General features: G+C 33.6%; 1 protein-coding gene across 3 annotated transcripts in view; it reads left to right on the forward strand.

The window, feature by feature from the left end:
* The first annotated feature begins 2,204 nt into the window (after window positions 1–2,204).
* LOC106668243 (nuclear hormone receptor FTZ-F1) overlaps window positions 2,205–27,641 on the forward strand; it is an 89,947-nt gene continuing 64,510 nt past the window's right edge. The window contains exons 1-2 of one of the 3 annotated variants that reach the window (XM_014396799.2): window positions 2,205–2,225; window positions 16,316–16,642. In XM_014396799.2, coding sequence (XP_014252285.1) covers window positions 16,330–16,642 — 313 coding nt within the window. In that variant the 5' untranslated portion in view covers window positions 2,205–2,225; window positions 16,316–16,329. Of the gene's footprint in view, window positions 2,226–15,675; window positions 16,643–27,641 lie in introns of those variants that run through there. The other 2 variants (XM_014396794.2, XM_014396795.2) reach the window with 2 other exon arrangements.

The following is a 27,641-nucleotide window of genomic DNA, read 5'->3' on the forward strand; positions in this document are numbered from 1 at the left end:
TCTCTTTTTCACTCTCTTTCTCTCCTTCTTCTTCACTAATTTCCTCTTCCTCTTTCTCTCTCACTCTCCTTTTCTACCTCTTTCTTTCTCTCCCTGCTTCACTCTTTTCTTCTACGTCTTTTTTTCTCTCTCACTCATTCTCCCTCTCTCACTCACTCTCCCTCTCTCTTCTTCACTCATTTCCTCTACCTCTCTTCTCTCTCTCACTCTTCCTTCCTCTCTTTCTGTCCCTCTTTCTCTCTCTCTCTCTACCCCTTTCTCTCTCTCTCTCCCCCTTTTCCTTTACGTCTTTTTCTCTCACTCTTCCTTTCTATCTCTTTCCCTTTGCTTCACTCTTTCCTCTACGTGTCTCTCTCGCCCTCCCTTTCTCTCACTTTCCCTTACTTTCTTTCTCTTTTTCCCTTTCTCTCTCTGTATCTCTCCCTCTTACTTTCTTTCTCTTTTTCCCTTTCTCTCTCTTTCTCTGTCTCTCTCCCTACCTTTCTCTCACTCACTCATGTTCGCTCTTTCTCACCGCCCTTTCTCTCTCGCAATCTTCCTATCTCGCTCCAAAATGTATTAAAAAAAACGAACTATAATTCATTTATTTATTTGCAAAAGTTTAACTTTAAATAATTTACTCGTACACATAGAATTAAATAAAACGACAAAATTTCAAAAAAAAAAACCCTAAACATTCACTGTGTCGAAAGAATAAATAATTAAAGTTACTTTATTTGCAAAAATTGTATTTTTAGATAAAAATAGTTGAACTTTCTTATAACACATACTTATTGAACATTACGTTCTAGAACTAAAATTTGTATGTAACAGTAAGCTGTTTGTATGTAACATTTTTCAGACGTTATAAACCGTTAAGTAACTAAATCTTTGTATAGTTACTATATGTTTAAAAAAACTTTTGTATATTTGTATTAGTATTTGTATTTAAGACCTAATGATATAAAATAATGATTAATGTATTTTCCAGCTAATCGTAAGTCTTTCGCGACCTAAATTTGCCAGATTTTTAAGTAAAACAATGTTCATTCATTCTCTCTCCCCCTCTCTTTCTCTCTCTCTCCTCATTTCTTAATCTTTTTTCTACCTTTCTCACAGCTTCCCTTTTTCTCACTCACTCATTTTCTCTATCACTCCCTATCTCTTACTTGTTAATTTTCCCTTTATCACTCTCGCTCCGCTCTCTTTCTCTTCTTCTTCTCACTCTTTTCTACCTCTCTCACAGTCTCCTTTTCTCTCACTCAATCATTTTCTCCCTGGCCGTTTCCGTATTCCTCACTTTTTAAATTTTTCTCTATCACTCTCACTCCACTCTCTTTCCATTCCAATTCTCTCACTTTTTTTCTACCTCTCTCTTGCAGCTTCCCTATCTCTCACTTACTAATTTTCTCTGTATCACCCTCCCTCCACCACACAAACAAACAGACCTTCTTTCTGTCCTTCTAGTACTTCTACGCCCCCCTCTCTCTCAATCTCATTTCTCTTTACATCTATTTATCTATCGCGAACATCACACCAAAAAAAAAGTTGCTGAATTTAAAATCGCCCAAGTTCCGTGAGAGGAAAGAACTGATTATTGGTGAATCAATCTTGATTGCGTCATGCAGAGGTAGCATTGTTCGTAGAATGCAGTTCTTAATTAGTTTTGTACTCTTATCCTAGAGTTTCATGATAGTGTTTTAAGACCTAATTCTCCACAAATCGTAGTAACAAGAACTTGGGCAAACTGGGAATTGTTTACAACTTGTAAAGTTAAACCATCAATAAAACTCTTCCAAAATATACAATTGTTTAAAGCATTTCGCGTAAAACTATGTCGTACGTCTACTTCCCCAAATGCAGAAAAAAATCTTGACTTTTAATCAAATCTTTTGATCTTGACTTTCATAGTAATAAAATATTTATTTTTTTATATGAATTTAGTTTTATTTTACAAAGATAAGTTTTTAGATTTTGGTGGGAAAGATATTTGTATTTCTTTGAATTGGTCGGCTTTTTTAAGCGCTTTCTACCATTTGTCATCATCGTTATGTTTTCAGTCTGTTGTAAAACATTGTTTCATTAATCTTAATGACATTATCTCTCTCGTAATAAAATCATACGAATCTACATCAGACAATGGGTCTTTAAAGTCTTGTTTGTGTTTTTATGTCTAAGCCTAATCATTGTATTATTTTGTTTCAGGTAATTAGGAGATGTCCATTTCGGTTCCTTATGAATCCAAGGTAAATTAATGTAATTAATATTATTAATGTTACAACTGGAATAATGCAGTGCTTAAAATTAATGTTTTTTTTTGTTTTTTTAATCGGGAAAAATTATTTTATAGAAAATGAAATAATTTGAAAATTGTACGTATCGCACCATAACAGCATAGGAACACAACGAACAGACCTTTCCTTTATGTAAATTCCATAAACCATCGTTTGTTAAGTTTCGAGTAAAATGTAAATATTAAATAAATAACTTTCTAGCGTTCAATAGAATAAAAATAATTTATTAACAAATTAATTAAACAAAAGTTATATTTTGAGCGTATTTGGACTTAATGGGGTCACTACCTCGACCTCATCTAATGAGAAAATTGGCCTCCTTTCGGTACCATTATCTTCCGAACCCCTTGACCAAATTTGAAGAAATTTTGTTTATTTGTTGGTTAATGCTAATCATTTTTTATATATGAATTTTTAAAATATATCAATATATATAACACAGTAAGGACGACTTAGGATTAAGAGATTTCATGTTTCTAATTTTGTAAAATTTTGTCCCTGTTCCAGTTAATTTTGATTGAATATGTAAAAAAAATCGATTGTCTTTAATTAGAGTCTGGGAAGAGTACTTTTGTGTAAAAAAAACCCCGATAATTTTCAGCAAATCATCAAAACTCATCTTTTTCTCTTATTAAATCCTTTATATTTAGTGGTCTATTGACCAAATTGCTTCTTTCAATTAATTAATATTTTTATGTAAGGTTTTGTTTGAAATGAAAAAGCTAGTGTCACGAGCGGGATTCGAACCCACGACCTTCGGCTAAATACGCCGCTGCTCTACCACTTGAGCTATCGTGACTTCGATCCACTCGGACACNTCCCTCCTCTCTCTCTCTCTCTCTCTCTCTCTCTCTCTCTCTCTCTCACTCACTCTCACTCTTATATTCGATATTTACATAGTTAGCTAACCCTGTTCTATTTTGGAAAATCGATTTTTCACCGTGGCAATTGTTATTTTTACCTGGTGCATCCCTCCTAGGTGAAATTGTCAACCTTTTGTTCCCCATTTTATGACTCGTAGTCTTGACGGCTGCTCAAAACAACTTGTTTTTACCTGAATTTCGTTTTCGATTTTTGAGTGAGAGTTTTATTATTTATTACGACGTGCTGGAAAGTTTTTCGAGAAAAAAAAAGGTTAAATAGAAAAATACCTTGGTAAAAGGTCGACCATTGAGATAATATTGCGTACAGTGCAAATTTTGGCCAATTAGTTATAGATGAGATTGAAGCATTCGTTTAAGATGCAATTTTCAAAAAAAATAAAAAATATGGAACTTCTGGTGGATTTATTTTCTATAAACCAAAATCTCCTGTAAGGATTGAATTTCGAATGACTTGGACTATTGTTTTGTTTTTACTATTTAAATAATAGTAACGTGAAAAAAATCGAATCCACACGCTGTTAAGTACATTGATATAACATAAAATTCAACTCCCAATTTAATTTAATCAATGCCAATTTTAATTTTTTCCACATTAGCACTGTGTAGTACAATAGTTCCTGATCTATTGCATTTTTAAATATTATCTCTTTTGTTTCGAGCGTATGAATCCGCACGTGTAAATTTGTTTGTAGCATGTTTATTTAACAGAAGTACATTTTTAGAAAGAAAGCACGTGTAGAAAATTTGATTCATTTGGCGAGTTTTACAAACAACTCATTATTTTATTATTTATTATTTAACATAATTATTATTTTAAATTTTTATTATAAAGAAATATGTTCTTTGCCTTATTTCTTTTGTCCAAATTGATTCAGAAATTTAATCTTCCATTATGTTTTTAGGTAAAATTTGAAACATAAATTCACTTTTTTAAATTTAACTCATCTCAACGTCATAGGATCAAAAGCATTTGATACATGACTCAGTCCTTTGCTCCCCTATCAGCTAATGTGGGAAAATGAAAAACCCACAGCACAATGTACAAATTTTATTTTTGTCATGCTTAATGGCTTGGAACCTGACTGAACTTTGGCATCCTTGCCAGATAATTTTACCACCTGAAAAACTCGCAATACAACGTACAGATTTTATTTTTTTAGGTTTAATGACTTGAAACTTGACGCTGTTATACCTTCGCTACCCTATCAGACTATTTTGGCACCAGAAATACTCAGAATGCAATGTCCAAGTTTCAATTTTCCATATTTAATGGCTTGAAACTTGACTGGAGATTGGAAAGATATCCGTCTTTCAATTTATTTTTGTCATTTCTTTATGTATTTCTTCCCCCCCTCTAATTCCATTCTGCCTCTACACCTATATCTCTCTTTCTCTCGTTTCTTCTACTATCTCTAATCTAAATATCTATATCTCTATTTCCTTCTACTCTCTTTCCTTCTCTACATCTTATCTCTTTGTCTTGTTCCCTCTATTCTCTCGATGTCTATCTATCTTTTTGCTCTCTTTCTCTCTCTCTCTCTCTCTCTCTCTCTCTCTCTCTCTCTCTCTCTCTCTCTCTCTCTCTCTATGCGTGCGTGTGTCTCTCTGTGTGTGTCTCCCCCGTCCTTCTTCTACTCTCTCATTTTTCGTCCACTCTTTTTCTTTCTCTCGTTCCTTCTACTCTCTCTGTCTTTCTCGTTCTATATCTCTCCTCTACTCCCTCACTCTCTTTCACGCTATCTCTACCTTTCTTTCCTTCCTCTCTCTCTCTCTCTCTCTCTCTCTCTCTCTCTCTCTATTTCTCTTCCTCTTTCTATCTCTCTATCTATTTCTTTCATTTCTTTTTTTCTCATTAATGCGCTAATTGTAAGAGAGGTTGTTTGCGACATAAATTTTTGAGATTTTTTAAATAAAACGATATTTTTTCTGTAATTCCTCTATCACTCTCTCTCTCTCTTTTTCTCTCCATAAGAAAGCCTGGGGAACTCCTTCAATAATTATGTGCGTTATAATTATTTGTGTCTTTACCTTTTCATAAAAACTTAACGTGCGTAGAGGGTCTCTGCGAAACCAGCTAGATCAAATTTTTTGACATTTCTATAGTGTTCCTCGGTGACTTTTTAAAAAATATTTTTGGTTTTATATTATTTTAGATGGTTGGCAGAGATAAGAAATTTTTGTGAATTCCGATTCCAATTCTTAAAAAGTACATAGAATCTTGATCGCAGATTCTATCTTCTATTTACAGTAACATTGTTTTTATTTTATTTTTAAGTTTTTCATTAGAAGACTAGATTTATTGTTTACATTCTGATACGATAAGTTTAGCTTCATCTTTATGTTATTCGTATTCTGTATTATGTGAAATAGTAAATTTTATTAATCTTGATATATCTGAATAAAGAGACGAAAAAAAATTAGTTCATCGTTTTTCGCCCCGAAATATATTAGACCTGGCGACCAGTTGCCAGCGTTTTAACCAGTTGTACAAGTCCTAGATTTACAAATAGATAATCAAATTAATGGTGTTTTATATAGTTCCTACAACAATGCAATTAAAAATTATGATATTTTGAACTTTTCTGAAGACAAAAAATATATTTAAAACCGATTCGAAAGTTTGTATGGTACTCGACTTCGTGCCATACAAATTAAATAAATTATTTCACAGTTGTCTTACTTTTCTACACGTGTAACTAGATTCGGGAGACGTTATATTTTCAAAAGTTCTATCTATTTTCCTATTAAGTGAAGTTCCTCGGCAGGTGTTTGTCCGTGGGAACCGGCTACGGTCATGCATGTCCAATTAACCCGACGGTTTTCCTATGGCTCAGTCTTTCGATTAGTCACCAAGACGAACGTAATTTCGAGTTTTGAAATTCATCTTCCCCGACTGGGTACAAAATAATACAAAAAATTAAACTATTTTAATTCGTAGAACCATTTTTAAATATTAGGGGTTAGGATATTTATACAAAAAAAAAAGATTTTATTAGTAGCACTAAATTGAATTGAATGAAGTATTGACCAACCCCTTCACATTTTACGTTAAAAATCATCGTAAACATCGAACATGAGAAAATCTTCATGCCTAATAGGTAATAAGTAAAGCAATAAAAGATTGGTGATAATTGGGAGCAGCGGCCGCATTCCGTAATTAAATCGGGATGACAGCCAAGCTGTATTTTTACCTTTCATTTAAGGATCTGCAAGGGGGGTCCCAAGGACTCGGTTGGACAAAGGAAATCGATCGTTTACGGTATCGTAAGTCTAATAGTAAAATGTTTAATTAATAATTGTAAAAATGTGGATGGACATAGTTATCAGTTTTCATTTCACGCCATTCCTGAAGGAGACACTACTCTAAACTTATTGAAGGGGCTTATTGTGACTTTACTGTTTCGTAGCTGATTGCTTAGGAGAGAGAGAATAAGATGGGATAGGGACTTGATAAAAGAAATGTGCCAAATGTGTACGTCCCTGTTGTTTTTCCCTTACATACGTAATTAACAAATATTTAACTTCATTCATAATAGGAGAAAACATTCGGAATACCCTAGCACTATGGCAACTGTCATGTACCTCGATCAATCTATTTTGCTCTTCTTGACTGCTACAATTTCACTTCTTCTAAATCTATGCATGTATGACACTAAGCTTTTGCTACAAACATAAACCAAGTCAGCCAGAAGGTTGACATTCGTTCTATTATTGTCGGGTAGAGTTCATGAGTGTTTCTCCTTGTCAAGACATTTTATTTATTATAGTTCTGGCCATCGACCTGTCTGCTTGCATGTTGGAGTTTATCGTCTGTTGGTCATAACCTTGTTTATCGGACTACCTTTTTCTTTTTCCGATCGTCACTGTTACAAGGTTGAATCAGTAAAACATCGACGACTGACATCATACAACCCAAAGTGTCAGCATGACAGAAAGACAGTACCACTGACTTAAGAGAAAAAGAGACAAAGAACTAAAAGCTATAGAAACCATTGCACGCAATACCTGCTGCAACACAGGCAATAAAACAAATTCACATATATTTAGGAGAAAAGTACAAAAAATTATTATTAAAAAAATATTTATTTAGAAATCGTGAGATGCGGTCTGGTGTGATGTAGGTTTCAGAAAAACATTTTCTTTATCGTGCCAACGTTTCGATCTTTATTGAGATCATCTTCAGGGCCTGGGATTTACAAACATTGTTTACATATTACAGTTACATTTTGGATTATGTTTGGATTATTTTGTAATATGTAAACAATGTTTGTAAATCTCAAAACTAGTGATTATGTGTGGTGATGTGTGGAGACAACACAAGGCCCTGAAGACGATCTCAATAAAGATCGAAACATTGGCACGATAAAGAAAATGTTTTTCTGAAACCTACATCACAACAGACCGCATCTCACGATTTCTGAATAATTATCGATTAACGGTCACTAATCACCACACATTAAAAATAAAAACGACGATTCTTTTTTTAATTTAAATTTTTTACAATAATTAACTCTTACATTAAAAAGCCCAAAAAAATCGATTTAATACAAAATGCATGTATATAGACCAATAACTTTCAGTAGATTTCTCATAAACTAATTTTCTAAAACAATCCTATGAAACATACAAATACACAAACGTAGATAAAAAACCTCCCAAAATGCCAAAAGTAGGGAATAAAGCAAAGGCTGTTGTCAATTATAAATCTGCCTTGTTGACAAAAGATTTTAATAAAACGTCTTAAAGAGCTACATTTTCATATGCAACTGCTGCATTTGAAGAATACATCAAACTCAACAGTCCTAGTTAACATAAACGAATTAATAGTTATTTGACAGTAATTACAATAGAACGATACATGTACGCATTTAAATGTATAAACACTTGAACAATTTCTTTAATATTATTATTTTACTTTTATACTTTTTTATTGGTTTTTGGAGTTTGGGTGATATTTGGTGATGGTTATGACTCTACCAAGATCACATTTCTTCACATCAAAAATTTTGTAACCTCTTGTTAAAAAATAATTCGTTTACTAGTTAAAAAATTTTTTAATGCATTTTCACCCATTGAAATGTTTTATTAGACGTTCATTTATTAATTGTTTTTATGTTCAGATATGATCAGTAATGATAAAAATCAGTGATAATTTAAAAAAAAAATTAAATATTGACGACCTAGATCGGTGATTCATTCATAAAAAAATTAACGGCTTCCGGCACCTTACGTTTAAAGTAATGAAGTACTATTATTAACATTATAAAGTATTGTGTGGTGATTAGTGACCGTTAATCGATAATTATTCAGAAATCGTGAGATGCTGTCTGGTGTGATGTAGGGTTCAGAAAACATTTTCTTTATCGTGCCAACGTTTCGATCTTTATTGAGATCATCTTCAGGGCCCAAAGATGATCTCAGTAAAGATCGAAACGTTGGCACGTTAAAGAAAATGTTTTTCTGAAACCTACATCATACCAGACCGCATCTCACCATTTCTGAATAATTATAAAGTATTCGTGATGATCGGTTAAAAATATATTTTTTTCATTTAACACACCCTTAACTGGTGTATAATTATAATGCTATGTATTTCGTATGGCAATATGAGTATTTTGGTACAATGGACGTTACGGGATAAATCTGCACACTGGGAGTAAAACTAGATAAATCCAAAAACACTACTTTTGATTGTCTAAATGTACGGTGAGTCAGCACTGTAAGCCCAAGGTCCCAGGTTCGAATCCAGCGGCCCTGAATTCGAACCCGACGTACTTTCTTACTGGGATTTTTTTTTTTCAAAATAGCCCTCCGAGATTAGTTAAAATATCCTCGTTAAAAATGTTTACATCCATGGTACGAATTCAAATTTTGTAGTAACGTTTTGCCTTTTCCTTCCAACCGTATTAATTGTACACAAACAGACCTAGACACTTGAATACGTAGTTATTTTATTTTGACAAAATTTGACCTACTTAGTTTTGCCTCGAGGGTGCGGAAATACGGAAATAAAATTTTAAATTGATATTTTTTCAAGTTATTTTATACATGTATTATTTCTGTTATGGAAAACGTTTTACGATCATAGAAGTCGAGACTTAGTGCTTTGGATCAAGAAAAGTTGTTTTGGTGTTAGTTCAAAAAAAATATTAGGGCCCTACGAGCCTAAAACCTTTTTTAAATATTGTTTTCCGCCGTTGTGCGTAGATTTCAAGGTTAGCATATATCAGCCAATTTGTTTCTTTTATCTAGGGTAAGAAAATAATATGCAGATATATGGCAAGTTACAAAAACTGATATACACGTTAAGTAAGTAGGCAAAAAAAAATGTTATTGAGACATACAATTTGTATTCTTTTTAAGCAACTTTTAAAGCTCTTAAGTACGAATTTTCATGGCAATCAAAATTGTACATAATTGGGCTGGTTTCGACTTAAAAATCCAAACCTCTTTTGGATTTTATCCAATGTCCACGGTATTCCAGCCGTTGGAAAGCTTACTTTTTCTCGTTGAGGATTTATTAAATCCGTCGGTTTTTTTTCATTATAAGTGAGAAAAACATAGATGAAATCCCAGAAACATTTTATTTTATATCACAGGTTCTGATTTATTTACTTATTAGGGTAGATTTGTGTCATTACATTTAAGGTAGTATTATTAACTCCTGTGAAGTTTCATGCCGTTTTAAAATAATCACTAGTTATTCAGAAATCGTGAGATGCGGTCTGGTGTGATGTAGGTTTGAGAAAAACATTTTCTTTATCGTGCCAACGTTTCGATCTTTATTGAGATCGTCTTCAGGGCCTTGTGTTGTCTCCACACATCACCACACATAATCACTAGTTTTGAGATTTTCGAAAAAAAAAAGTCGGAAGTATAAAAATCGACGAGAAAAAAATTTTCCAACAAACAAATTGTGTTCAGAGGTTTTTGTCAGGAAACAAATGCTTTTTCAACTATCTTACAATTAATTAAGGTTTTCAGTTGAGATAAAAAAGTCAATGGCACGAGCGGGATTCGAACCCACGATCTTCGGCTTGATACGCCGCTGCTCTACCACTTGCGCTATTGTGACCTCGACCCACTCGGACACTAACTTCCCATCTCAACCACACCTTTTGAATTTTCCCTCCTTTTTGCCATTCTTCAACTGACTTTTTTATTTCAACTGAAAACCCTAATTAATTGTAAGATATTAATTGGTTGGTCAAGCAGACCACGAAACTAGTGAATTTTTCAACTATTTTAGTCAGGAAATATTTCGGTATTTACTATATTTCAAGATATCCTAACTTCACCCTCCACCATCAATCCTTTGCCGATTACACAGCTGTGCCATCCTCTTCCTGATCCCACAATTGCTTCGGAGGAGTTCCAGGCACATGTCCTGCAAATAGCAGAATGGACGCAAAAGCACCCATCCACCCTTCAAAGCGAAACCTGCCATACAGTATGACTCAGTTATACTTCCATCCATGAAAGAGGCTGCATCCGTTACTTTGAGTTCCATCTAACCTTAAGACTACCCTGGAACCAACACACGACTAAAACGTCAGACATTAAACAAACATTTCGGACTAGTCTACAGACTACTGTCACGCAAATATAACGTCTGAATAAAAACAAACTGACAACCTACAAGACAAGGAAGTTTGGACTAGAACTGTGGGACAAGGCTATTCACTATTCAAAGAATACAATCCTTTCAATCCAAAATCTTCACAATCGTAGTCAGTTCTTCTTAACGTCTCCAAAATAACCTCTCCCCTCACCCAAATCGAGTTGCCCAATCCTTATCCAATAGAAACCACCTGTATAATCCCACCAGACAGTTGAAGAGGAGATGGCTGGCCACATGACCTGCTGAACGAGGATTAATTAACAATAGTTAGAGTAGGTAGCCGGCACGGTTTGACATTGGCACGACGCTCACCACTGCAAGGGTCCCGAGTTCGAATCCAGCGGCCTTGCAAAAAATTTCATTTTTTAGGGTAAAACCCTTAACGAACTTGATAGCTATACAACAAACCTATGATTGTTGGCGGAATTGGCTCGGTTCAAGTGTTTTACCCATTGCCCATTAAAATTATTATTAGTATTATTGTTTAAGGCGTATTTTGATTTTTTTGACTTTTTATATATCTATTTTAATTTAATACCATCCTATATTATTAATATTATTTTTCTTATCTTAATTAAGAGAGAAAAAATTGACTTTTAATCACTTTGAAAAATATGTACAACAAAGTCAAAAAAAACTTTTAAAGTTATTTAATTGCTTGAATTTTTACTCAGATCCTAGGGTTCGTTTTTTTATTGTTACTTCTTCTTTTATAGATGTAAGGTGGTTTTATTTATCAAATTTGTATTTTATGATTATTTGGAGGTCGTGAGATGCGGTCTGGTGTGACGTAGGTTTTAGAAAAATATTTTCTTTGTCGTGCAACGTTTCGATCTTTATTGAGATCATCTTCAGGGCTCAAAGTGGCAAAACAAACACTTTGAGCCCTGTAGATGATTTCAATAAAGATCGAAACGTTGCACGACAAAGAAAATATTTTTCTAAAACCTACGTCACACCAGACCGCATCTCACGACTTCCAAATAATCATCAAGTAACGGTCACTATACACCACACATTTGTATTTTATACAACTTATTTTATGCATGACAACATATGAGATGAGGTGTCACATATACATACCAGTAACATACGAACTGGCCGACTGAAAAAGCTGCCTGATGAGTTGGACCATCGTTAATTGAAGTCCTTTTGTAAATAAATTTTTTTATTAAAATAACTTGCATAAAATACAAGATAGATATATATTTTTAGACCTAATATCTTGAAAAAAAGCTTCAGGTGATCCTAAGTCCTTTAGTTCACTGTATGACTTAATAAAATTAACGAACACTCTGGATCAAGGTATGGTTTTGAAGAAGAAGAAAACAATTTTAGTTCTCTTGCCAAGGTTTCAAGATGTTTGGATGTTGGGACTGAATCGGTCTTCAAGAAAATTTGAGATCGCCTGTAAAAAAAAAAAAATTTAAATATGTCAGTCTGTAGACATATTTAAGGTTGTTTTGCCCTGATGATGACCTTGAAATAGGTCGAAAGCTTGGCATCCAGTGGGTTCCTAATTGAAAAAGTGGTCGATACTTCTTATAAGGAAAATTAATAAAATTAAGTCATTGATCTTCAGAATAAGAAAAAAATTAAGCACTGCTTTATTCCATGTTTACGTTCAAACAAAAGTATTATTTTCAGATTTGAACATTTTACAAAATGAACTAATTATTTGTATGTTTATTAGTTATGGTGTGTTTTATGTTCGAGAACGTTTGCTGCTCCTGGAATAAACGGAAATTCTGCACATCCATTTGTTTTACAAAACAGACTTTGTGATCTTGTTAAACAACTTTTTCCATTCCAGTCTAATTGCAAGCCTCCAATCAGAATTCCGGATCGAATCGTGTTTCATCAATGATTTATTTTCGATGTCAGTTATTTTGTGGTTAATTCTTATTTCCCAAATCCGTCTGTATAACTTTGCCAGTTAAATTTCATTTTTAATATTTGTCGAGGTGTTTATTTTGTTTTTCGATGTTTCACGTTGGGTATCAAATGGTTTCGAGCACGTAAAAATATCTCTTGTTTGTTGAATTTATTTTGATAAAATCAAGTGGGTGAGGACAAACTGGTTGAATATCTCTATAATTAACCAATTTATAAATTTCCCTTTTAACCTTTTGTTTTGAAATGGGAGTTTAGTATGAACGATCTTCAAAATTTGTTGGCATTTTCTAATACAATTTGTCCAAATTGAGCTGCGTATTTCATGATTTTTTTAAAGATGGATTTTTGATTGAAAATATTGTCAGTAAGTAGTTGGGAAATGGAAGCAGCGTCTGCAAAATTGCGGCAGTTCATTAGCAAATTAAGCCGTTTCTTTCCCCTTTAAAATACGATCTGAAATCCTTTATTAATATAGCTTTTTGCCGTCAAATTTAACCTTTTTAATTTCAAATTGATCTTTTATACCTTCAAATCAATTTTTTTTTAAATTTTAAGTTCACCTTTTTTGCATTTAAATTAGCCCTTTTGAATTTCAAATTTTTAATTTCAAATTAACCTTCCTTTCATACTTCAAAAAAGCTAAGAGGTAGTATGATACGTAAGTACATAAAGTTATATTCCTACATATAAAAAGAGTAAATAAAAATATCCGGGTTCTTAGAGACAATTTGAAAATTAATTGCACTTCAATTTAAAAACAATATAAAATTAAATATCAAAAGAAACGTTTCTTCTTCTTTTCTTTATTTTTTACATAAAATAATTGGGCTCTATAAAAACCACGATTTCTCACATTTCCCAAATTAACGGAATTATCCTTTAATTATAATTAAAATAGTAATAATTATATGGCTTTAACAACCCAATTGTTTTATTATTTTCAAAAATCTCAAGTTTAAATAATCATTTGTTTTTATGGGCTTTTTTTCATCGTTTTTATTTGAAATGAACCATTTTTAATTTCAAATTAACCTTAACAGGTGGTACTTAATAGTAAGTAAAGCAAATTCCTGCAATTTGAAGTTTTTTTAAATATAAGATAATTAGGCTGTTGGAAGACCATATAAAAATTAATTAAAAGTAAAAGCAAATGGATTTTAATTTGAGATTTTTTAAATATAAAATAATTGGGCTCATAGAAGACCATATTAAAAAGGAATTATAATTAAACTTAAAAATTCATATAATTAAGCATAAACAGACAAATGATTCTTCTTTTAAATTTGAGGTTCCTTTTTTATTTATAAAATAATTGGGCTATTAAAAACCACAATTTCTCACATAGCCAAAATTAACGGAATTATCTTTTAATTATAATTATAAAATTGTGTTAAATTGGATATAGTTTTTAATTTTAATTTAATTAATTTTTGTACGGTTTTGACAACCCAATTATTTTATTATTTAAAAAAATCTCAAGTTAAAATAAGAATCATTTGTTTTTATAGCCTTTTTTCCGTCGTTTTTATTTGAAATGAACCATTTTTACTTTCATATGAACCCATAGGAGATGATATCGTAATTAATAGCAAGAAAGTAAATTCCTGAAAATTTGAACTTTTTTTAAACGTGAAAAAATTACGCTTTTGTAAAACCATGAGAAAATAAATTACAACTAATACTCGAAATAATTTCAAATTAAAAATAAGAGCAAATGAATCTTAATTTGAGATTTTTTAAAAATATAATATAATTGGGCCGTTAGAAGACCAAATTAAAATGAATTATAATTTAAATTTAAAATAACATAAAATTAAGGAAAAACAAACAAATGATCCTTCTTTTATTTTTTTTATTTTTTTAATATAAAGTAATTGGGCTATTAAAAACCACAATTTCTCACATTTCTCATATTAAAAGAAGTATTTCTCTTTTTTTGTAGTTTATTTTTAATTTTAATTTCGAACATTTTCATATAGTTTTTAATAATCAATTATTGTATGTTTAAAAAATATCAAATTAAAAGAAGTCATTTGTTTTTCTTCAAATCAACTTTAAATGAACCCTTTCTGTAAAGTATTAATAAGACTTAGGAGTTGGTATGAAGTATAAGCCTGTAAAAAAAATAAAATGCCGGAAAATTTGAATTTTAGATTTAACTTGAGATTTTTTATGAATATAAAATAAATGTGTTCATAGAAGACCGTGTAATAACGATGTACAATTAAAATTGTAAATAATATAAAATTACACATAAAACAAATTATTTCTCTTTTAATTTTGAGATTTTTTCGTTATTTAAAAAAATTTAATTTAAATGTAAAAAATGGTCAATGGTTAATTTTGACGCGAATAGGTTTTTTTAAATAATATAAAATCATTGTGCATAAAAAGCACAATTAATAGAAAAATCATGCTTGTATTTAATTTTGTCTACTTTTGAAATTTAATTGTAATTAGTGTTCATATGGTCTTCTAAGATCCCAATTATTTTATATTTAACAAAATATACATAAAAAATTGTCCTATACAGGTTTATAAAAAAAATTGTACGTTACATGTCATACCAGTTTTTGTTTTAATGAAAGGTTTAATTGAAAATTTAAAAGGGTAAACTTGACAGAAAAGAGGTATAACCTGAGTCGAAGAAATCAAGGTAAATTATATTATACTTTATTGTTTTATTTTTGAAGGAAAGGAACGAGTTTTTTAAATTTGAGTCGTTAAATTAGTCGAGTTTGTCCCTTTAAAACCTGTCAAATTTTGGTACAATTTCATATTTCCTCTGGGGGCTTTTGTTTTGTAGTACTTTATTTTTTTAATCTAAAATTGAACTATGGACATTTGGAGGCACCCACTAATTTGTAAAATTGAGAAACGCTTATTTTGTGTTTATAAATATGTCTCGTTTTGCCTGGAGTGTTTGTTTAGTTGTAATCCATTTTGGAAAAGAAATTTTAATAGGCATGTTGATGCACAGTCATTGTATCCACATTGAATATTAAATTCTGTGCGTAGACAATGGTGTTTGTGTGTTGTCGAACGAAATTGGACGGATCGGGTTTTTGGTCGGAGACGTTTCTGGGCCCCGGGCCGAGGTTTGACTGTGTTTACCTCCACCTCAGTTTAAGTACAGAATCGAAAGGATAAAATTTAGTAAACAAGTGTACAGAGTGTTGGGTGGTTTGACTGAGCTTTGGTGGGGGTTGTGGCAGTAAGTAGGTCAGTGGGTCGGCTCCCCACTCCCCCCCAACTGGGTCACCATTCACTTTCACTTATTTCCAAGGGAGGAGGCTCACTCTGAGTTGTGCCAGCGCACGCTACACAAGCCCGTGTGCTGTCGACAGTTGAGTGCGTACCCGAGTGTCTAGTGCTATGTGTCTGTGACAGTGGAGCATAGAATATGTTATTAGATATGGAGCAGCATTCGTCCCTCGTATCCTTGAACATGTCCCATTTCAACCTGAGCCCGGGGACGGAGCAGAGTGGAGGCGGCGGGGGCGGTTCCAGCCCCGGGGGCAGCTGTCCCCCGCAGCTATACGGCTCGCCGCCGCTCTACTCGATCCAACCCTCGGCACCCCAGCACAGTCCCTCCCTTTCACACGGATACAACCTAGAAGCGTGCTTCTTCTCGCCCACAGGTACCGGCGTCGGGATGGAACTGCCTGCTGGCGGCGCCTCTTCCTTCCAGCAGCAGCCGCAGATGTTGCAGCAAGCCGTGTCCGACATGCCGGACACCAAGGAAGGGATCGAGGAGCTCTGTCCCGTGTGCGGCGACAAGGTTTCAGGCTACCACTACGGACTCCTCACCTGTGAATCGTGCAAAGGATTCTTTAAAAGGACCGTCCAGAATAAGAAAGTGTACACCTGTGTTGCAGAAAGGAGTTGTCATATCGATAAAACACAAAGGAAGCGATGCCCTTTTTGTAGATTTCAGAAGTGCCTTGAAGTCGGCATGAAACTAGAAGGTGAGTGTTTTTTTATTCATCTAGTAACATAATTTCACTACATTTTTCAAAACGCCCAAGGCTAAAAAAAGAGCGGGAAAATAATTTTTTTAAACCGAAACTCATTTCACACTTCACCTATACCACCAGCTATCAAACTAAGAACAATCACAATCGGATTTCTTGAATTAATTTGAACCAGTGTAAACATAAGAAAATAAAAAGCCCCCCAACAATTTTTTCCCTCCATAATATCGAAAATATCGCCTCCATCCTGGCCTGTGACGATACTCTAAACCATTTTGAATTTTTTTTTAAATTCAGTATCAGTATTTCTGCCTAGAATATCGCCTAGAAATTTAACCTGTTTGTTGTATTATAAGACGCAATATATTCTCGGAAGAATTATTGACTTGAAAAATCGTTTTTCAGGCTCGGTTTAGTAGGGTTTCACTCTTAACCTAGGTCAATCAATAAGTCAATTGATCATGCTGATGCTGATAAACATTAGGAAAAAATCCATGATCTTAAGTCGGTTCATTTTATTTATTTTTTTCAAAAAAAAAAAAAAAAAAAAAGATTTTTGTTTATATTGATGCAGTTTGTTAAATTCTTCTAACAAAATATTTTATTACTGCGCTATTAGTGTTAGTTTGGATATTTGCTAATAAAATAAATATCCAGGTGTCTAATAATCTATAATGAATCCTCTTTTCCAACAACAAAAACAATTTTAAGCAATAAATATTGTAAAAATTATAAATTAATTTTTTTTTTGGGGGGAGTCTTAAACTTTTATGATCATTAGTCAGGCATGATTTTGTTTTGCCTATATTAATTGCATTGCTAATGTATTATTCTAGGCTGAGAATAGATATAAAAACCATAGAGTGGATAGGTTTTTTTAGTTTACATATTTTTCAAAAACTTTGGATAAAAGTAAAATTGAAAAAATGTCCCTAGTTTCGGACCAGGCATCTAGATGGAATAGCTTAAGGTGACAAAATTCTGCTAGGGCCAAAACAGCTTTCCCTTTTCTTCGAGTATACACATGTACTAACGTTTTCACTTTTAAAAGCTATGTTTTGATGATAGGAAATTCGGATGGATTTTATTCGTTGTAAATGGGGGTGGGGACTTTTTTGAGGGATAAATTGGCTTAGTTGTTTCGCCACTTTGTTTTTGTCCTATAATTCTATTTTTATTGTAGTCCTGTGTGGATAATATTTGTGAGTGGGATTTGATGGTACTCGAATACTTGTTAATTTTTGTCTTAAGTATAGTCATATTCCTACATTTTTTAAAAATTTCGTACTGAATTTGAAACAGGACGCTTTTTTTTAAATTTTTTCCGAAGCTAAAATTAATTAAAAGAACCATGCGCGTGCCAATATTTTAGGGAACTCGTTTTTGTGTAGCTGCGCGCGCCACTCTTTGTTTTAAAGACCAAGGTTGCTCCTCGATTTCCTGGATTGTCACTGGTCGAACACAAAAATAAAATTTTATCTTAGAAGGCAGACCGTGACTTCCGTAAACGCTTTGATCTAAGCCGTTATCCGAATCAAAATTGAAATTTTTAAGCCAGGGATCCAAAGGATTGGGCCGGACATTGAGGCCAAAACCGACAAAAAAAATGCTTTACCGATCAAGCACAAGTTCTGGAAAAAAAGAATGTTTTTTTAAACTCATAACAGTTACACCAATTTCAATTCTAGTCAACCCTAGACCCATATCAGTATATTTTAAAATTTCGTATTTTTCAAGAGCATTTTATTTATGTCAGAGACCAAATTTCTAAGTAACAAATTTTCGAAAATCTCAATAAAAAAATGTGCTTTCATATATACGTAATACATAATTTTTTTCTACCAATTTATAAAAGGCTCTCAGTTTATGAACTCATCAAATGAAAATTTTACGACCATCTCGTTGAAAAAAAAGACAAAATAAAGAAAATAATATTCCAGCGAATAGGTCCTGCTTAACGAACATTTTATAAGTATGAAATAAGTACAGGACTTACTGGCGCCTAAATTCCTTGGTACAGGTTGATCCATGATCCTAGCAATCATAATTTATTATTATAAATCATTATTGGACTTAAACCCCAAGGGTTGACACTCCGCGACGTGCTGACCTTAAGGTCTATACCACAGAGGTGTTCAGATACCCCTTTATGAAACTGGATCGTAGGTATCTCTCTTGTGGAGGAGATCGAAGTTCCCCAAACAGCAGGGCTTTCTTTCTACATCTAGGTTATTTCAGCCAAAACGCATGCAAAATATAATCTAGCCTAAAACTAACATCTATAATAGCGAAAATAAATACATTCACAGCTATTTACAATGATCTCGTGCAGGTTAGAAGGTGGAGTACCTCCATTGCTCCATCGACCCACACACATTAGTAATAATCTAATCTAAATTAGGGTCGATAAATAATTTCATAAATATTCCTCGATCAACCCTAAAAAAACACATGCAGGCATTGCTCGAGGGGCGATGATGACTAGATTTTACCTTCAGTTCTTTACCAGACACACTAATAAATACACGCACAAAATAAATCTATGTACAATAACAAAACCCTTGGCATCCAAAAAGCGGAAAAGGGCATCCAGAAACTCGCTACTGTGCCCGAAAACCACTTAAATCCGGCGGCAGGCCTACAAGCTCTCTGTAAAGAGCCGAGGCATTATAAGCTTCTATTATGTGGGACACATCGAGCAACCTTTCTCTTATTATTATTTGTTAATTATTATTATCGTAGGCTTAACAAATTTAGAAAAAAATTGTTTTTAATGGTTTTTTTTTCTTACACGTGTTTTCTACGAGTTTTGATACTTGCATCAAAATCTGTTTTTTTTAACGTGAATAGATTGTTCCCAAAAGAAAGTGGTTTTAAATTAAATAATAAAAAAAATTTAAAAACTTACATTTATCGGTTTTGTATACATATATATATATATATTTTTTTTTTTTTTTTTTTTAAATATAAACTATTTTGTTTAGGGATCTGAGAGGTGACGAAAGTTAATTGGTACTGGGTTCGAATCCTATCCATGGCATAAATTTTTTGTTTAATATATAATAAAAAGAATAGAAAATAATCAAAAATCATAATTTGGAATGGTTTAGTTGATCATTTCCTATTATCCCGGTGTGCCTTTTATCGCGTTTTCCCTTTCGCATGTTTAATCCATTTCGCCATATGTTGGGCTAAAAATGGTGAAATGCCGAAACTAGTCTGTCATACGAAACCGGCCGAGAGTAGGCAGACCAGGATGACCAGAGGCGATAAAATTATTCCATGCTGCGTGCTTTGCCTTTTCGCTTTAGCCTGTTTTGCTTATAACCCCGAATTGTACGTTTTATTCGATGTAAAGATGCAAGTTAATTTTCGACCATTGTTACACAAGAGCGCAACACGGCGACCTGTCATCCCCCATCCCGCGTCTACGACGTCCCATTCATCTGTTGTGGATGTTGTTGTGAAATTGGGCGAAACTTGACGTGGATGATCTCCTCAAAATATCTTTCCGTCGTTTCCGACCGTTGGGAAACTTTGTTTTGCAATTTATCTCGGAACCTGGCGCAACCACTGTCGAAAGGTTGGCCTTTGAAGGTTTAACTCATTCCACCAAAGCGCATGGAAGGAAAGAGTGGACGTTTTCAAGAGGAATAAACCTGGATTTAAAAGCTATTTGGTCAATTTTTTTTCTTTTCAAGCCCGTTTCAATCGTTTATACGAGCATTTCGCTTCATAATAAACTACAACGTCAAACGTAGCATAGATCAATTTTTTTCTCTTTAAAGCTGACTTGTATTTTGATTATTTCAAAATTGACATAGCAAGACTTGAGAAATAAGCTTCTGATCAAAGGTAGATTTAATAATAATCCATTATATTTCGTGGTCCGATTGACAAATAACTTATTTCAATTAATTAATCTTTATGCAAGGTATTGGTTGAAACAAAAAATTTAGTGTTACGAGCGAGATATTTAATAATAATAGATCTTTATTTGCAAGAATGCACATTGCATATAAATTTGCAATAAAAAATATTTTGGTACATCACTGCCTCTGTCAAAAAGCAATGCTTGTACTAAACAGCAGTTTTTGGAGATCCTAAGAGAAACAAATACAGAATAAACGTGTAGTATGAAAAACCAACCAAATTAAATCTTGGCTTTAAAATATCTTAACTACAATTTTAAATTTTTTAAATTATAAATTGTTTGCCTTCTTTGTAGTTTTTGAAATTTTGAATAATGATCCTCTCTTTATAAAAAGAAAAAAAATATGGCCATATTTAATGAAAAATTATAATATTGCTGCGTAGTCTTTACATTTGTAAAAATGGGAGTAGGCAAATGAATTTTTTTTGTGGTATAGTCACTGATGTACCTAGTTACAAGATTATTTTTGTATATACAAACATGAACATTTAAGAAAGACTTGGTATAGATTCATTACTTTAAATTCACTGTATAATTTTATCGTATTATATCTATATAGTTTATGTAAAATAATTTTAAGAGTTTATAGTTACATCCAGAGTCTTAGTGTATCATTTTAGGAAACAATGCCATAGGCTATTATGTATTGTGCAAGGAAAAAATTTATTGCCCTTAAGAGTTCAATTTTTATGAAGTTGCGTAGAATTTTAAATTTATAAAAGAGCTTTCTCAGACGGGAAACCAAAAAATCAATATGTAAATTAAATCTCAAATTTGCGTCCAATATCACAAGATATCTAACTTTATAAGCAAAAGGTATGAGCAAGCAAAAACATGCATTATCATCACAAGTATGAAAAGCAAATTTTAAATTATTAGTATTTATTTTCTTTTTTAATGAAAATTGTAATAGATTACATCCATTATTTAGTGGTCTGATTGATCAGAATACTTCTTTCAATTAATTATTCTTTGAATGAAAGGTCTTGGTTGAAATGAAAAAGCTAGTGTCACGAGCGGGATTCGAACCCACGACCTTCGGCTCCATACGCCGCTCCTCTAACCACTTGATGTCACGATAGCTCAGATTGTTAGAGCAACAGTGTATTTAACCGAAGGTCGCGGGTTCGAATCCCGCTCGTGAACCTAACTTTTTCATTTCAACCAAGACCTTATATACAAAGAATAAGTAATACATTACCATTTTATTTTGTTTAAAAGTATAAAGTTTGAGTTTAACCAAAAATTATTCATTTTCGTATCATTATTTGTAGTTTTAGTTAAATTAATTAAATTATCACCTGAGAAAATGATACTGCATAACTAAATATTTTTCCAGAGAATTTAATTTTCAAAAAATCCTTAATGTATAAAAGAAACAAAATTGGGCCTAAGACTGCGCCTTGTGATACTCCCGATTCAACGTGTAAAGAAGAACTATAAACTGCTCCAACCATTGTGAATAGAGTTCTGTCCGATAAATATGATTCAAGGAATTTAAAGGGAATTTTAGCGATACCAATACAATTTAATATTAAAATTTTCCGAAACAGTTCCCCTTTGTTGAAATTGAAATGAACCGATTCTTAAATGTAATCTATTTCAGACAAAACCAGCGAGACTAGGCGGACCGGGTTGATCAAGATTCAAGGTCTGTCACCTAGCAGACTCCGAGTGTTTCACAACATATTACTCATATATAATAGTATACCAACCTATTAGGATATTTTTATATTTTATACGGGTTACTTACGGATTAAGACAACCACGTTATCCTTTTATTATTATTGAGAAATCGATTCTGAATTACCTGTCTCCCCTCTTTCCTCATTTCCTTTTTAGAAACGAAGTAACCCATATTAAAAAAAAAAGAAGAATTTAGCCAATTTATTATTATTTTCGGGTACTTAGCAAGGTTAAAATAAGGGATGGTAAAAAATCATACTGCTTAATTTTACTTCTCTGATTTTGGGGATTGCTTGCTTATAGTTCCAAACAAAATAAATACAACTTAAAACATAGTAAATTGAAAAACAGTTTCCAGTCAGTCTGCTGTTTGTACAATGAGTTGCGACATATCTGTGCCAATATCATTTTATAAAAGAGTATTGTCAAACGTTGAGTAACACGACGTGAATTAACACCAATTATCCTCAACACTCTAAAGCAATAGCCGTAGTTGTTGACTAATTATTTTAATATCCTTTTTATACCGTAGTTTACTGTTTACTGCAGGGTGAGATGTTGAGATTTAGATGTGGATTAGTTAAAAAAAAGGATAGTTGGTAGAATATAAATAATAAAGTTGAATGGTCAGTTAATGGCCCTGCCCTAGGTTAACGCAAAATTTAAATATTAAAAATAGGGAGGTAGACATCTCGTACCCTTAACGAGGATAAGAATTTTCAAAATCATCCCATATTAAAATTAATTTCAGTCATAAAATGATTTTACAGCTAAGTTTTGTTTTTGTTTCTTTCTATTTAAAAATGTGGTAACTTGATTTTTTTATATTAAAGTTTTGTTTGTTTTGCTTTCTTTAGTTTCACACTGATAGGATCGAACGCTTTGGACCTCCACTACATTCATCATTCTATACAGTGTCATAAAAAATATAAATTCTTCATTTATTTTTATTACTATCAATAAACCTTCGCCTGAGGATGACTCCATATATTTTTCGGTCTACGAGGTTTTAAATTTCTGTTTAAATCTCTTAATATAGTTCCTTCATCCGTATAAAACATTCAAGCTGGAATTGTATTACCTCAGTTTGGCCCTTTCCGAGCATTTTGGCCTATCATTTCTGTTGTTGGTAAGGATGTAAGCAGGGTGAGGATACAAGCCCAACGATTGAGATGATGAGAAGCCATAAACAGCGAGTTAAATCAGTACTTAAGTCATGATCATAAAGGGCCAAACTACAGGTTCATCACTGGACAGAACTCGAGAGGAAATCTTAATAGTTAAAAAAGAATTAATTAAGGTTTTCAGTTGAGATAAAAAGTCAATGGCCGAGCGGGATTCGAACCCACGATCTTCGGCTTGATACGCCGCCGCTCTACCACTTGAGGTCACGATAGCTCAAGTGGTAGAGCAGCGGCGTATCAAGCCGAAGATCGTGGGTTCGAATCCCGCTCGTGCCATTGACTTTTTTATCTCAACTTAATACCTTAATTAATTGTAAAATATTAATTGGTCAAGCGGACCACAAAACTAGTGAAGTTATTTAAAAAAGAAATTGTAAATTGTTTGTTTTCTTCATGGGGTCTGAGTATGAACCTGTAGGTTGATTCGGTTGATATTTTTGTCTTCCTATTATATCTGGTTAGATATTTCATATTTGTTTCGGCTTCTCGCAGTCTTCAGTGCTGGATCTCTGACAACAATTGGCCATTTTTCATTTTTAGTGACCCTCGTTGACCCAGCACTGAAGAAACCAGAGGGTGATGAACCTGTAGTTAGGTCGATTCCAATCATTTTAATCATTCAACCTTCTCTTCTCATCTTCTATCTGGTTTGGTCTCTTAAACGTGTTTGGATCTCGCGATCTTCACTACTAGGTCTCTGATTTATTTACAAATAGAACAAACACAAATTGGACAATTTTTCATTTTGAGAGACTCTCGTAGACCCAGCACTGAAGAAGAGACGAGAAGGTGGTGGACTTGTAATTAGGCCGTTTACAAACATTTTGGTATATTTTCGCTGGTTTGGTCGCCATTAATTGCGAGGTTTGTGGTGTGTCTCACCCTACTTATAACCCTGCAAAGGAACAAACCGACCATTGTAGATGGCGATAAGCCAAATCGTTTCCGACAGGCCAAAAGAGCGAGTATAGGCAGGAGATAAGACCAACTAGGACAAACGCAATTGACCAGTTTTTCATTTTTAGAGACTCGTAGACAGCACTGAAGAGACGAGAAGGTGGTGGACTTGTAGTTAAGACGTTTACAATCATTTTGGTTCATATTCTCTGGTTTGGTCTGTCAGGCGCGTTTCAGCTTTTCGTCTTCTAGTAATGAGTTTCACCCCTCCTTACATTTATGAACAGACACGAATTCCACAATTGTAGATGGCGATAAGAAAAATCGCTCTTTACAGACCAAAACAGCGAGTACATGCGGATAAGGATAGGAGCCCCGGGATAAGGGCAAACCACAGTTTCATCACCCCGCAGACGCCATGAAGAAATTTTACAATTTACCATTAATTTTGGTCTATCAGACGTGTTTCTGCTTTTATCAATGATGAGTTATGATTTGGTCAGGGTTATAAAGAGGTTGAGGCAAGACACAAACTAGTACTGTGGGTTGAAAAGCTAAAACCTTGTCTGACAGATTAATGTGTATTAGCAGGCAAAAACGACCTAAACTCGCAGAAACCTTAAAGAAATTTAGCAGTTTACCATTATTTTGTTAAATTAATTCTTAATTTTTTATCCTCGGGGTTTGTCGGGTGGTGAATCTGTAATTTAATCGTTCCTAATGAATAAGGTCTTCCTGTGTTCTCTATTTTCATCTATTTCACAAGTTTCTGCTTTTATCAACCTACAATCGTGGGTTTAGGTATGGCCAGGGTTATAAGCAGGGTGCGGCAAATCGCGTATTCTGAAGGGGAAAAAAGTGAAACAGCCTCTGTCAATCTAAAACAGCGAGTATGGCAGACCAAAATGAACGAAAACGACAAAATCCTGGTTTGTCACCTCGCAGACTCCTCCGCAAAGGCATTTCACAATTTACCATAATTTTATTTAAAATAAACGCTATTGTGAGATATCGAGTCGAGGTCTGGCTGATGAATCTGTAGTTTGGTCGTTTCCAATTATTTTGGCCCGCTTGTACTCTTGTTTGGTCTATCCGATGTACTGCTTTGGTCCTTGTATAAAGTGGATTCGTGTCTGGTTAGGGTTATCAGAGTAACACACACACCTAGTACTAACGGGCGAGAAGCTGTCGTCTGACTGACTTAACCAGCGATTATTGGCAGACAAAAATGATCAGAGATAAGACCAAACTGTTCATCAATATGAAGATATTTCACAATTTAACACCATTTTGTTAAAAAATAAAAACTATTGGGAGATTTCGTCTCGAGGTCTGCCTGGCGATGAGCCTGTAGTTTGATCGTTTGCCTATAATCTCCTATTTAGCCTATCAGGCTGTTTCTGCTTTTATACATTTGCAATGGTGAGTTTGGATCAGGTCATGGTATAAGCAGGTTAAGTCTTGACTACAGTTAGCACCAAAGAACGAAACTGCATCTGAAACATCAAACCAGCTAGGTTTGCCGAACAAAACGGATTTCAATAGCCGACTGACTCAAATAATTATCAGTATTAATTATCCATATACTTTGACATCTTAAAGTCTCATTTGTCTATTTTAAGGACTTATTTAAGGAAATATTTAATGAATCTGCTAAAAGCGAAACTTCCAATGATGGAACAGCTGTTAAGCACGGGTGTACATGCGTGCGCGTATCTGAGCCGAAGGGGTTGCCCAATTCGGCCAAGTTTCATCAGGCATGTACACATAGCCATCCCACCGAGGGTCCCCGTCGTACTAGCCGTCCTGAAAATGTTACCGAAAGATATGTTATTATCTATTTTCCTATTTCTTGTTCCGCCTTGTGGGACTTTTATTACGGAGAAACAATTCGTGTTTTATGACCTTTAATGAAACTGCCGGGTTATTGAAATCTAATTACTGTGCAGGCTTTGTTTCGAGCTAAAACTTGTTTTTCTCACATATAGTAAAAACGCTTTAAGCTCTACTTTTTGTAAATGATTTTTACAACGAGATTTGATAGTTTTGTCTTGTTTTTTGGATCTTTTTTAGCATAAGGTAAAATTTCGACTTGATCGTTGCATGTCGAAAGGTCAGGAAAGGTCCTAAGAGATTTTCCACTGAAATCGACTGAAACAAATCCATGAACCACATCATAAATTCAGGCAATGATTAATATTTGTGACCTTTTACTAAAAAACTATTATACCTTAAGTTTCCTTCGTAATACTATCAAAGAAAAATAGTTGTATAATTATTACCAAGAAGACTTTTGCTTGAGCCTTTTGGCACTGTGCTGAACCGACTAGGGTCAATTATTGGTCAGTCTTCACTGTTTTTGATTAATTACTCAAACGCGTTTTGGCATTGCGCCATCTTCAGTGAGGAACTCGATCTAAACTCATCAACTTTTAGCACTTGTTTTATACCAGGTCTGATCTATCCTCTCTAAAGAACAGCTACAAACCAATGTTATTTAAAGATTGTATCTTTCTGTATCTAGTTGATCATGTTAGAGCTTAAAATCGAACATATGCGCCGAGTTTTCAAATACTCCGTTAAAACTTTCGGTGAGTGATTTGAGGTTCATTCCCATGAAGGGAACAAGTCGAAAGTTACGCAATTCATCGAAAGTATCTAAGACAGTCCAACCTTGACATTGCTTCTATCCCCAGGTACTCGTTGCGCAACGGTCAAGTCGGTATGGCCCGTTTCAACTAGTACCTCAGGAGAGTGCGAAGCGTTTAAAGAGAAGAGACGACAACCGCGTATGGAGCCGGGATAGCTTTCCCATTGTTCCAGTAACCTTTAGAGCTCGGTTGTAATTCTGCGTTACATCAGAACTAGGAGGGGGTCCCTTCTACCGTCATCCACCGAGCACTCCCACAACCGGCGGAAACCATTTTCGAACATTTTATTATTTACCACCCTATAATTTCAACGTTCAAACTTGGAAAAGAAAAATTATAATAAACCGTGACGGTTTTAAATTGTATTTTTATGTCAATTTATCAATTTTTACGATTTGAACTAGGTACTCTTTTAACAGTTTTCCCCCTTCCGTTACTGTTAAAATGCCCTAGAGTTAATTTTAATGTACACAATACGTTTAACATTATACAGAAAGTTAAGCCAAGTTAGATTTATTTTTTTGAAATATTTTTTTAACAAGTTTTACTTGAGTTTGTCTCTAAATCTGTCTGTTATCTTTTTTCCCGCTTCCACAAGAGATCTTATTTAGAACAAGAGCCACAATAGCTAGCTATAAAAT

Source organism: Cimex lectularius, unplaced genomic scaffold (genome assembly GCF_000648675.2).
Source record: "Cimex lectularius strain Harlan isolate CLEC.00 unplaced genomic scaffold, Clec_2.1 scaffold391, whole genome shotgun sequence".
In the NCBI taxonomy this organism is placed as follows: Eukaryota; Metazoa; Arthropoda; class Insecta; order Hemiptera; family Cimicidae; genus Cimex; species Cimex lectularius.